Genomic DNA, 13,160 nt, shown 5'->3' on the forward strand with positions numbered 1-13,160 from the left:
TATAAAAATTGTCTCTACTTCTCTGTATAACTAAAATGCTAATGAACTAAACTGTTTTGGCAAAAATTTTGGTAGTATATGAAAGTACCTGATATGAGGGTCTATGTGACTTAATAAGAAAGCTAGCTTTTTGGCCTTGTTTGAGTTCAATATGTTAACTTAGGTTTATTTTTTCTTTCTTTCTTTCTTTTCTTTCTTTTTTTTTTTTTTTTTTTTTGACAGAAAAAGAAGCTACCCAGTTCATTTCCAGCTGGAATGGATGTGGACAAATTTTTGTTATCATTGCATTATGATGAGTAAATATTCTGAACATATAAGAACAGTAGCTATTTAAAACTACTATTCCTTAAACTATGAGTGTAGGGAATGAGATACTGACAGAATCTGAAAGCATGACCTGCACTTTCATTGTACTGAAATTTCACTTTATTTCTAAATCATGCTGTTTCTAAAGCAGCTTCCTAGTTTGTAAATAGCTTTACCTTGGTATATTTTTACTGTGGAAAAAACATTTGCAGAAATGTGAGTAAAGCCAATCTGCAAAACTGTATATCTTTGACAATTGTATATTGTAAATACTGTGTAAATCTTGTTGAAATAGAGCTTAAATCAACCTAATGTTCTTACATTGTATTTTTTGGCTTCTTATGATCTCTAATTCTGAGGCTTATTCATCTGGAATAGTTTCTCACTTTGAGTGGGAAAAGTATACTTTTCCTTATAAATTGCCTTCAGTAATTGTCCCACAAGATATCTGAAGACATAGCCACTAATTAGTACAAGAGTGATAATGAATTCAAATGGTAATAAAGTAACCAGAAATTAACAATTTGGGGTTTTTTCTAGAGTGAATACTTTGCCGCCCCTTCTTATAATTGCAGTAAAGATAATGTTCCTAAAATTGTACACTTTATTTCTTCTGGTTGTTCTGGTCTCTTTGTTTTAAAGAGAGAATTTTGTAAACCATTTGAGTGTTCTGATCTTTTGTTTATAACTTTTAAGATCTTTTACATAACTTTAAGCGTTTAGACTGTTGAGCCATAAAAAGTTTGGTTATGTAGTAGTTGAGATTTCTTGGTATGTATATACTTTTCCCCTAAATACTGGGGATTTAAAGAACTGCACTAATTCATAGAACTTTTTACATAGTAGAGACCAATGCACATTTAATTTAAATCTTGTGTTCTATGTTAAAGCTTGTATGCAGGATTATCTTTTGTCCTTTTAGAAAGCCATGTCCATCATAAGATGTAAAAAGAGAAATCATAGTTTTCTATTTTAATTTAGTTTCTCCTAAAATGGGCTATGTTACACTTGGATATAGTACGTTGTCTCTGTACCCCTTAAAGTATTATAGTTTCTCTCAGAAAGTCCTTAAGGAGAATGAAAGAGGTGCCTTCTCTGTATTAGACTCACACACATCAGTCAAGTTGAAGAATTGGTTTAAACCTTTAAATGAGTACAGAAATTATAATTCGTACCAATTGTGCCTAGATATTAAAGTATGTTCTCTTAAGTGCTTTCTGTTTTGTTAAATATCAGTATACTAAGGGTTTTTTCTGCAGGTGTATATATTTATGAGTCATTTTCCTCAACCATTTTTTTTTTTAATACTGGGCCTTTAAAAAACTAAATCCATCACTACATTTCTCAATGTGGAAATCACGTCTTACTAGCTGAACCTTACTGCAGAAATTTGTGTTGTAATAAATTTTTATGATGTGGCAGTGGTCTGTTCCTAAGGAACCAGGAATTAGTACAGTTAATGTTTATTTAACTCAGCTTGATACTGTACTACAGTTAGGTTTGAATAAATATTTTCATTAACTTCAAAAGTTTGAATTCCTTCATATTGGCAATCATTCTCTTTTAGATACTTTGAAGAAATTCCTTTGCAAGTCAATTCTTGTTTTCAGAAGTTTACATAATGCTGAAAATTATAGATTTTCTTCTCATTCAGTTAATTTGTATGTGCTAAGAATTCATATACAAATAAAATAAGTTCACTTTCTTCAGGATTCTTAGTTCACTAGCCAGGAGCCACTAGATAGAGTCCAAAGACAACTTGTATTTGGAGCTTTCATTTATGTTCAAGAATAAAACCATAGCCCCCATTTTATCCTAAAAGTCCCAATGTGCTAGACTTAATTGTTGTACCCGGTAATCTATTTTTACAGTCAGATGCCCAGTTGACTACATTTCAGGGTTAAAGTATACCACAGACAACTTGTGGCTACTTCTGTAACTACATGTAAGGATCCTTGCACTGTTTATTTTTGGACATTACTTAGTGCAGCAGTCCCCAACCGTTTTGGCACTAGGGACCAGTTTCACTGAAGACAATTTTTCCACAGAAGGGGCGAGGATGGTTCAGGGTTCAGGCGGTAATGTGAGCGATGGGGAGCGGCCCATGAAGCTTCGCTCACTCGCCTGCTGCTCACCTCCTGCTGGGCGGCCCGGTTCCTAACAGGCCATGGATTGGTACTAGTCCAGGGCCCGGGGGTTGGGGACCCCTGACTTAGTGTACTCAGTTGTATGCCAAATTTGAGAAGTCTTGTAATTAAAATATTTGATTAGTTTAGCCCTGGATATTGTTGGAACCCTTTAGTAAGTATGTTGAAATTTTACATGAGTAAAGCATCCATCAGCATTCAGCCAAAGGCTAGGTGTCATGACTATTAGGAATACCAAGATTAAGCTTTGATAAGGAGTAATTTCAAAAGCATGGTACTATATATTCTACATTCATCATTTTTCAAGCCACCATCTTTCAGCCTCAGGCTTAACTTATTGAAATTATATATCAAATTTTGACCCTGGTAGTATGCATTCTCTTTTAATAGACTTTCCTATTTTTATAAATACTGGTTAACATTTTTGCATACTTTACTAGTCTTTTTTCCCTAAATTATTTTTTCTATATAATTGAACTTAAACTGTAAATATAACTTCCTAATGCTTTTTTTACTTCAGATAATATCAGGCACTATCCAGTTTTTAGCTATTATTTTTAAAAAACTAGCAGTGAACATGTTTGTAAATAAATACTTATTTATGTTGTCAGTTATTTCCTTAGGAGATGCTTTAGAGAGTAGAATTACCAAGTCAAAATTTAGTGTACATTTTTTTAAGGACCTCAATACATTTTGCCAAATTTCTTCTGGGAAATTACTTCAATTAATATTCCTGCCAGGAAATTGTCGTTTCTTCCATAGTATATGCTTATACCTTACCAGAGATATATTCAACTGTATCATTACTGGTTTCTATTGGTTTTTTATTTCTTGATTTGTTGAAATTAGGATAAGCTCCTAATCCATATATAATTTAGTTTGATACCTGGTGTGAAGAAAGAATCAGTACATTTTTTCCCTAACTATTTAACCACTTGACTCATAAAACTGCTTAAAATAAGGTTTCTCTCCTCACACACATTTATGTATAATGTCTCTCTTATCCTCTACTGATTCGTAATCTTTTTTATTTACAATTCTAAAATCCAAAATGTTCACAACCAATTTTTTCCCTTAAGTTGAGCATCAAAACTCATTTCAAGGCAAAACCTGACCTGATTTGACATGAGGCTACATTAGTCTTTATCTCATTTGGTATGAGTATTCATATTTTGCTGGAAAAATAGCAATGTGCTTAATTAGTGTACTGTTTCAGATTCAACTGGGGTATATGATATATACATTCTGTTACTTTTTAAAAATCCTAAATATTCTGAACTGTGAAACCCAGCTAACCAGAGAGGTATAAAATCAAAGGTTTTGGACCTATATTAAATTTATACACATATACATGCACTACATAGTACAGTGTATAGATTATTTTGTGCCATTGATGAAAGTGTTGTAGCTTTATGTCCATTATAACTTTTCTGATTTTTTTCAGGTATTTGTCTCTTTTAAGCTTCTGGATTTACTTTAGAATCACTTGTATTTTTTCCAAGTTAAAATTCTATTGGAATATCCATTTGAAGTACATTAACCCTATGAGTTAACTGGTACTGAAAAGCTAATGGTAACATGGTATATATCCATAATTTTGTAGTTATCCCTATTCTCACAAATGTCTTATTAAACTGGGTATTTTGTTGTTTGTTGCTATTTTTAGGGAAGTCTGCATTCCTTTGTTTTAACTGATTATTGCTTTTTTGTTAATGTAAAATTTTTATGGAAGGATAAAACAGAAGAAGTGCAGAAACTTATTATACAGTTCAATGAATTTTCTAAAAGTACACAAATCCACTTAATCACCCAGATCAAGACTATAATTGGTACCCTAGAATCCCCTCATGCTTCCTTCTAGTAACTAACTGCTAATCCCAAGGATAATTATTCTGACCTCTAGAGCCATAGTTTCAGCCTTTTTTAACTTTGCATAAATAGATTTATGCAGTATATAGTCTTTTTTAACTTCTTTTGCACAAAATTATGAAAACCATTCATGTTGTATGTAATTCAGTTGTCATTCTCAGTGTTGTGTTTTTTCATTGTATTTATCCACAATTTATTGTACCACAGTTAATCTATTTTACAGTTGAATATTCTTGTACATGTTTTTTGGTGAATGTATTACACTTTTCACTTGGATATGTATTTAGGAATGGAGTGGCTGGGTCATCGGGTTTCATATACCCAACCTTATTCAGATTTTTCAGTTTTCCAGAGTGGCTGTACCAAATCATATGACTATCAACAGTGTAAGGAGAGTTCCAGTTGTTCTACATCATTGTCAGTACTTGGTATTTTTGTTATAGCCATTTTGGTATCACATTGTGGTTTTGATTTGCTTTTTCCTGATAAAGTTGAAAACCATTTCAAATGCTTTTTGGCCATTCAGGTTGTCTCCTTTGGTGTAGTATCTGTTTATCTCTTTGCCCGTTTTTGTATTGGGTTGTCTGCCTTTTTCTTACTGATATGTTGCTGGTCTTTCTGTATTCTAGATTTAAGTTCTTTCTCGGATAAATATCTAATATCTGAATAATTTACCATTTTTTCTTCTAGAAGTTTTTTTGTTCAGCCTTCTGTATTTTGATCAATTATCCATCTGTATTGGATTTTCTATCTGAATGTCCAATTAACTCAGCACCATTTATTGAGAAAGACTATCCGTTCCCAAATACGTTCCACTGTTACCGCTGTCATAAGCTGGTAAACTGAATATGTGTGGGTTTGCTTCTGGACTCCCGATCTGTTCCATTGATCTATTTTTCTAAAGATGTGCCAATAACACAACATCTTAAGTACTATAGGAAATATATTTTATGTTTTATTTTCTAATTAGGCCCCTTACTGAATGGACTTTATTAGAGCTAATGACTTTCCTGATGGTTATTTTTTATTTACTAAAGATATATCATCTTGAAATAATTATTTTCCAGTTTCTTCTTACTACACTCATAGTATTTCCAGTAAAACTAATAATGATCAAGATAGGCTTTCTCATCTTATTCTTTATTTTAATAGAGATGTTAAGTATAATTTTGGCTTTTGTTTGTAGTGTTTTAAGTATTTATATCAGGGGGGCGTTCCCTAGTGTCCTACTGGTTAGGATTTTGGACTTTCACTGCCATGGCCCGGGTTCAATCCCTGGTCAGAGAACTGAGATTCTGCAAGCCATGCAGCACAGCCACAAAAAAAAAAAAGTAAAAAAATTTCTATCAGGAGTATTTGTTCAACCTAATTGGATGCTCTTCTAACATCAATTAAACTGTTTTCATTAAATCCATGAATTTCTTTTTATATTAATAACCCTAATATTGTGTACTTTGCAATCTTAGTGATTCTTTAAATATAATTAAATTTGATTTGTCCTCTTTTTATTTAAATGTTTACTTCTAGTGAGATTGGTTTCAAGCTTATTCCAATTTTTTAAATGAACTTGAAACTTTGTCTCTTTCTAGTGTATCTGAATATTGGAATAATAAAGGGTGCCTACTTTTAAATTAATGTGATATTTAAATAAGGTAATATGTGTAAAGCATTTAGGTCACTGGAACATAATAAGCGCTTTAACATCTAGCTGCTACTCTAGCTGATGCTGATTTTTATTCTTATTTTCTGCAACAGTTTTTTTTTTTAATTGACGTATAGTTTGTTTACAATGTTGTGTTAGTTTCAGATGTACAGCAAAGTGATTCAGTCTTATATATATAAATACTGAGTATAGTTCACAGTGCTATATAGTAGGTATATAGGTCCTTGTTGGTTATCTGTTTTATATATAGTTGTGTGTATACATTAATCCTAAACTCCTAATTTATCTCTCTCCCCCTTTCCCCTGTGGTAACCATAAGTTTGTTTTCTATGTCTGTGGATCTATTTTTATTTTGTATATAAGTTCATTAGCATCTTTTTTTTAATTTCACATATAAGCAATATCATATGATATTTGTCTTTCTCTGGCTTACTTCACTTAGTATGATAATTTCTAAGTCCATCCATGTTGCTGCAAATGGCATTATTTCATTCTTTTTTATTACTGAGTAATATTCCATTATATATCATGCCTTCTTTATCCATTCATCTGTAGATGGACATTTAGGTTGCTCCCATGTCTTGGGGCAACAGTTTATTTATTCAGTAGAGTGGGATATGTGTTCCTTCAAACTAAAATCACCAATAAATCATCTAAGCCTGAAGGCTTTTGCAGAAGAAGTTCAGGTTTTTCTCCCTGATTTTCTTCCAATCTTGTCAGACTTACGAGTCTTTTTACTGGATTAAATTATATTTTTCTCTGTAATTTTTGCTTGTGTTCTCTTTAAATTAGATGTGACTAATTTTTTTCTGACAAAATCACCTCTTACATTTAACAACTGTATACTTTTCTGATTCACTGATTTCTTATTCTTTGTCTCCTGTTCTCAGAGTTCTTTTTTCATATTCAACTTCTTAAATTGAAGAGTTTTGATTTTTTTCCTAAGCATTTAATTAACACTAAGAACTTAGTTCTGGGCTTCCCTGGTGGCAGAGTGGTTGAGAGTCCGCCTGCCGATGCAGGGAACACGGGTTCGTGCCCCAGTCTGGGAAGATCCCACATGCCGCGGAGCGGCGATGCCCGTGAGCCTTGGCCGCTGAGCCTGCACGTCCGGAGCCTGTGCTCCGCAACGGGAGATGCCACAACAGTGAGAGGACCGCGTACTGCAAAAAAAAAAAAAAACAAAAAAAAACTTCTGATTTCAATTTTAGACATCAGACTTTGAAAGATGGGGTAAGACTTTCATTTTCTTGTTTTTTCTTAATATCTTTACTTAGAATAAGGTAGCATGCTTTTTATATATATATTAATTTATTTATTTGCTTATTTTTTTGGTCTGCGTTGGGTCTTTGTTGCTGCACACGCACTTTCTCTAGTTGCAGTGAGCGGGGGCTACTCTTTGTTGCGGTGCACAGGCTTCTCATTGCGGTGGCTTCTCTTGGTGCGGAGCACAGGCCCTAGGCACGCAGGCCTCAGTAGTTGTGGCTCGCAGGCTCTAGAGCACAGTCTCAGTAGTTGTGGCGCATGGGCTTAGTTACTCCACGGCATGTGGGAGCTTCCCAGACCAGGGCTTAAACCCACGTCCCCTGCATTGGCAAGTGTATTCTTAACCACTGCACCACCAAGGAAGTCCCCTAGCATGCTTTTTAATTTAAAAATTTACAGTATTTTTATTATTGTGGTCAAAAGGTTAAATTTTCTATAAGTGTTGCATGGGTGCTTAAAGACAGGTGTTATGTTTATAAAGGTATAAGGTTTGATATTTATTTAATCTTATCAAATCCCATCTAACTTTGTTTTTAATACTTGGCATAAACATTTAATTTCCCATTATAACTATCTTGGACGTAGTTTTTACTTCGGTTGTTTGGTATTATTACTCAGTGATAGTCTGTAACTTACATAACTTTTTTTTTTTTACCTTTATTGAGATATAATAGGCAAAATTGTAAGATATTTAAAATGTACTGTACATCATGATTTGATCTACATATACATTGTGAAAGGCCCCTCTAGTTAATTATCATGTCCATCACCTCACATATTTATCCAGTTTTGTGTGTGTGTGTGAGATAATAGTTGAGTTCTCTCAGCAAATTTCAATTTCAATTATATAATACAGCATTGTCATCTCTAGTCACCAGGTTAATACATTAGACCCTCAGACTTTATTCATGTTATACCTGAAATTTTGTACTCTTTGACCTCTCCCTATTTTCCTCTATACCCCCAACCTCTAGCAACTGCTTTCCTACTGTTCCAGTTTTTTGTTTCTTTTTTTTTTCTTCCAGATTCCACATGTAAATCATACCATGCAGTATTTGTCTTTCTCTCTGGCTTATTTCACTTAGCATAATTCCCTCAAGATCCATCCATGTTGTCACAAGTGGCAAGATTTCCTTCTTTCTCATGGTGGAATAATATGCCATTGTATTTACCACATCTTTTACTCACTCATCTGTTAACTGCCACTTAGGTGTTTCCTTACCTTGGCTATTGCAAATAATGCTGCAATGAACATGGGAATGTAGATTTTTATATATATATATATATACACACACACACACACATGTACACACACACGTGTGTGTGTGTGTACGTGTGTGTGTGTGTATCCTGTGTTCATTTCCTTTGGATATATACCCAGAACTGGGATTGCTGGATCATATTTTTTTCATTTTTAAATTTTTGAGATATCTCCATACTGTTTTCCATACTTGCACCAATTTACATTCCCACCAACAGTGCACAAGGATTCTCTTTTCTTCACATTCTCAACAACACTTATCTTTTGTCATTTTGATGATAGCCATTCTAATACATGTGAGGTGAAATCTCATTGTGGTTTTGGTGACTACTGATGTTGAACATCTTTTCGTGTACCTGCTGGTCATTTGTATGTCTTCCTTGGGAAAATGTCTATTCACATCCTCTGCCCATTTCTAATTGATTTGCTTTTTTGCTATTGAATTGTGTCAGTTCTGTATATACTTTGGACATTAACCTCTTGTCAAATAGATGGTTTGCAAATATTTTTTCCCACTCCATAGGTTGCCTTTTCATTTTGTTTATGATTTCCTTGGCTGTGTAGAAGCTTTTAAGTTTGATCTAGTCCCACTTGTTTATTTTTGCTTTTGGTGTGAAATACAGAAAAAAAAAAAATTCTCAAGACCCATGTCAAGGAGCTTATCTCCTGTGTATTCTTCTGGGAGTTTCACGGTTTCAGGTCTTGAATTTCAGGCTTTAATCCATTTTGAATTGATTTTTGTATATGGTGTAAGATAGTGGTCCAATTTCATTCTTTTGCAAATGGCTGTCCAGTTTTTCCAGCACCACTTATTGAAGAGACTGTTCTTTCCCCACTGTATATTCTTGGCTCCTTTGTTGTAAATTAATTGACCATATATGCATAGATTTATTTCTGGGCTCTCTATTCCACTGATATATGTGTTTATTTTTATGCCTATACCATACTGTTTTAATTACTATAGCTTTATAATATAGTTTGAAATCAGGAATATGATTTCTCCAGCTTTGTTCTTTCTCAAGTTTGCTTTAGCTATTTGGGGTCTTTAGTGGTTTCATACAAGTTTTAGAATTGCTCTTCTGTTTCTTTGAAAATTTGCCATTGGAATTTTGGTACAGATTGCAATGAATCTGTAGATGACTTTGGGTAGTATGAACATTTTAATAATATTCTTCCAGTCCATGAGCATGAAATATCTTTCCATTTATTTATGTTTTCAATTTCTTTCATCAGTGTCTTATACTTTTCAGTGTCCAGATCTGTCACTCCCTGGTTAAATTTATTCCTAGGGTATCTTTATTATTTTTGATGCAGCTGTAAATGGGATTATTTTCTTAATTTCTCTTTCTGATAGTTCATTGTTAGTGTATATAAATGCAAAAGATTTTTGTACCAGGCATACCTTGGAGATATTGCAGATTCAGTTACAGATGACCACAATTAAGCAAATATCACAAGTTGCACAAATTTTTTGGTTTCCCAGTGCATATGAAAGTTATGTTCAGACTATACTGTAGTCTATTTAAAGTGTGAGATAGCATCATGTCTAAAAAAAATATACATACCTTAATTTAAAAATCCTCTATTGCTGGGAGTTCCCTCGTGACCTAGTGGTTAGGATTCCAGTCTTTCACTGCCATGGCCCAGGTTCAATCGCTAGTCAGAGAACTGAGATCCTGGAAGCTGTGCAATGTGGCCAAAAAAAAAAAAGAAAAGAAAAGAAAAAGATAGCTCCAATAAACTAAACTTAAATAAATAATAAGAATAAATTTTTTAAAAATTTTAAACACTTTATTGCTAAAAAAAAATGCTAAGCATCATCTGAGCCTTCAGCCTTTGCTGGTGGAGGGTCTTACCTGAATGTTGACCGCTGCTGGCTGATCAGAATGATGGTTGCTCAAGGTTGGGGTGGCTTTGGCAGTTTCTAAGGCAACAATGAAGTTTCCTGCATCAATTGACTCTTCCTTTCATGAACAATTTCTCTGTAGCTGTTTTATAGCATTTTACCCACAGTAGAACTTCTTTCAAAATTGGAGTTAGTCCTCTCAAAACCCTGCCACTCCTTTATCAACTAAGTTTATGTCATATTCTAAATCTTTAGTTGTATTTCAACAGTCTTTACAGCATCTTTACCAGGATTAGATTCCATCTCAAGAAACCACTTTCTTTGCTCATCCCTAAGAAGCAAATCCTCATTCATTCAAGTTTTATGACGAGATTGCAGCAATTCAGTCACATCTTAAGCCCCAATTATAATTCTAGTTCTCTTGCTGTTTCCACCACATCTGCAGTTAATTCATCCCCTGACATCTTGAACCACTCAAGTTATCCATGAGGTTGGAAACAACTTCTTCCAAACTCCTGTTAATGTTGATGTTTTGACCTAAAGGCATGAATCATGAATACTCTTTTTTTTTTAACATCTTTATTGCAGTATAATTGCTTTACAATGGTGTGTTAAGTTTCTGCTGTATAACAAAGTGAATCAGCTATACATATACACACATCCCCATATCTCCTCCCTCTTGGGTCTCCTTCCCACCCTCCCTATCCCACACATCTAGGTGGTCACAAAGCATTGAGCTGATCTCCCTGTGCTATGCAGCTGCTTCCCTCTAGCTATCTATTTCACATTTGGTAGTGTATATATGTCCACGCCACTCTCTCACTTCATCTCAGCTTACCCTTCCTCCTCCCCATGTCCTCAAGTCCATTCTCTATGTCTGCGTCTTTATTCCTGTCCTGCCCCTAGGTTCTTCTGAACCATTTTTCTTTTTTTAGATTCCATATATATGTGTTAGCATATGGTATTTCTTTTTCTCTTTCTTACTTCACTCTGTATGACAGACTCTAGGTCCATCCACCTCACTATAAATAAGTCAATTTCCTTTCATTTTATGGCTAATATTCCATTGTATATATGTGCCACATCTTCTCTATCCATTCATCTGTCAATGGACACTTAGGTTGCTTCCATGTCCTGGCTATTGTAAATAGAGCTGCAATGAACATTATGGTACATGACTCTTTTTGAATTATGGTTTTCTCAGGGTATATGCCCAGTAGTGGGATTGCTGGGTAGTTCTATTTTTAGTTTTTTAAGGAACCTGCATACTGTTCTCCATAGTGGCTGTATCAGTTTACATTCCCACCAACAGTGCAAGAGGGTTCCCTTTTCTCCACACCCTCTTCAGTATTTATTGTTTGTAGATTTTTTGATGATGGCCATTCTGACTGGTGTGAGGTGATACCTCATTGTAGTTTTGATTTGCATTTCTCTAATGATTAGTGGTGTTGAGCATACTTTCAGGTGTTTGTTGGCAATCTGTATATCTTCTTTGGAGAAATGTCTATTTAGGTCTTCTGTCCATTTTTGGATTGGGTTGTTTGTTTTTTCGATATTGAGCTGCATGAGCTGCCTGTATATTTTGGAGATTAACATTTTGTCAGTTGCTTCGTTTGCAAATATTTTCTCCCATTTTGAGGGTTGTCTTTTCATTCTTTTTATGGTTTCCTTAAATGCTGTTAATGGCATCTAGAATGGTGAATGCTTTTCAGGTTTTCAATTGACTTTGCCCAGATTCGTCAGAGGAATCACTATGGCAGCTATAGCTTTACAAAATATATTTCTTAAATAAGAAGACTTAAAAGTTGAAATTACTCCTTGATCCATGGACTGCAGAATGGATGCCATTTTAGCAGAATTTAAAACCATGTTAAGCTCACTGTACATCTCGATCAGAGCTTTTGGGTGACCAAGTGTATTGTCAATGAGCAATAATATTTTGAAAGAAATTTTGTTTTCCTGAGGAACAGTTCTCAATACTGGGCTTAAAATATTTGGTTAACCATGTTGTGAGCAGATGTGCTGTCATCCAGACTTTGTTTTTCCATTTATAAAGCACAGGCAGAATAGATTTAGCATAATTCTTAAGGGCCTTAGGATTTTCAGAGTGGTAGATGAGCAATGACTTCAAGTTAAACTCACCAGCTGCACTGGCCCCTAACAAGAGAGTTAGTTAGCCTGTCCTTTGAAGCTTTGAATCCAGGCATTGACTTCTCCACTCTAGCTATGAAAGTCCTGGATGGCATCTTCTTTCAATAGATGTTTCAATAGCTCTTTCATCTATGTTGAATATTTGTTGTTTAGTGGAGCCACCTTCATGAATTATCTTAGCTAGATCTTTGGATAACTTGCTGCACCTTCTACATCAGCACTTGCTGAATCTTGCACTTTGATGTTATGGAGCTGGCTTCTTACCTTAAACCTCAAGGACCAATCTCTGGTAGCTTCAAACTTTTCTTCTGTAGCTTCCTGACCTGTCTCAGCCTTCACAGAATTTGAGAGAGCCAGAGGCTTGCTCTGGATTGGGATTTGGCTTAAGGGAATGTTGTGGCTGGTTTGATCTTCTAGCCAGGCTAATAAAACTTTCTGCTTACAGTGAGTCCCCCACATACAAACCTTCAAGTTGTGAACTTTCAAAGATGCGAACATGCTTTTGCATGTCCAGTCACATGTTAGTTCACATGTCTGGTGTATATTGTCACATTGCGTGCATCCTCTACAAGTGGTTGTGCTTTTGTCCAGACCCTCCGTCTCCTATTGCTGACAATCCTTCAGCTCTACCATCTCCCACCTCTTCTCCGT

General features: G+C 34.7%; 1 protein-coding gene across 1 annotated transcript in view; it reads left to right on the top strand.

The window, feature by feature from the left end:
* Positions 1-1,720, top strand: part of NPAT (nuclear protein, coactivator of histone transcription) — a 53,323-nt gene extending 51,603 nt beyond the window's left edge. The window contains exon 18 of the mRNA XM_082843783.1: positions 223-1,720. Within this exon, the coding sequence (XP_082699909.1) occupies positions 223-300 (78 nt within the window). The 3' untranslated portion in view covers positions 301-1,720. The remainder of the gene's footprint in view (positions 1-222) is intronic.
* Positions 1,721-13,160: the final 11,440 nt, after the last annotated feature.

The sequence above is a fragment of the Leucopleurus acutus genome (genome assembly GCF_964270905.1).
Source record: "Leucopleurus acutus genome assembly, chromosome: 8".
Classification (NCBI taxonomy): Eukaryota; Metazoa; Chordata; class Mammalia; order Artiodactyla; family Delphinidae; genus Leucopleurus; species Leucopleurus acutus.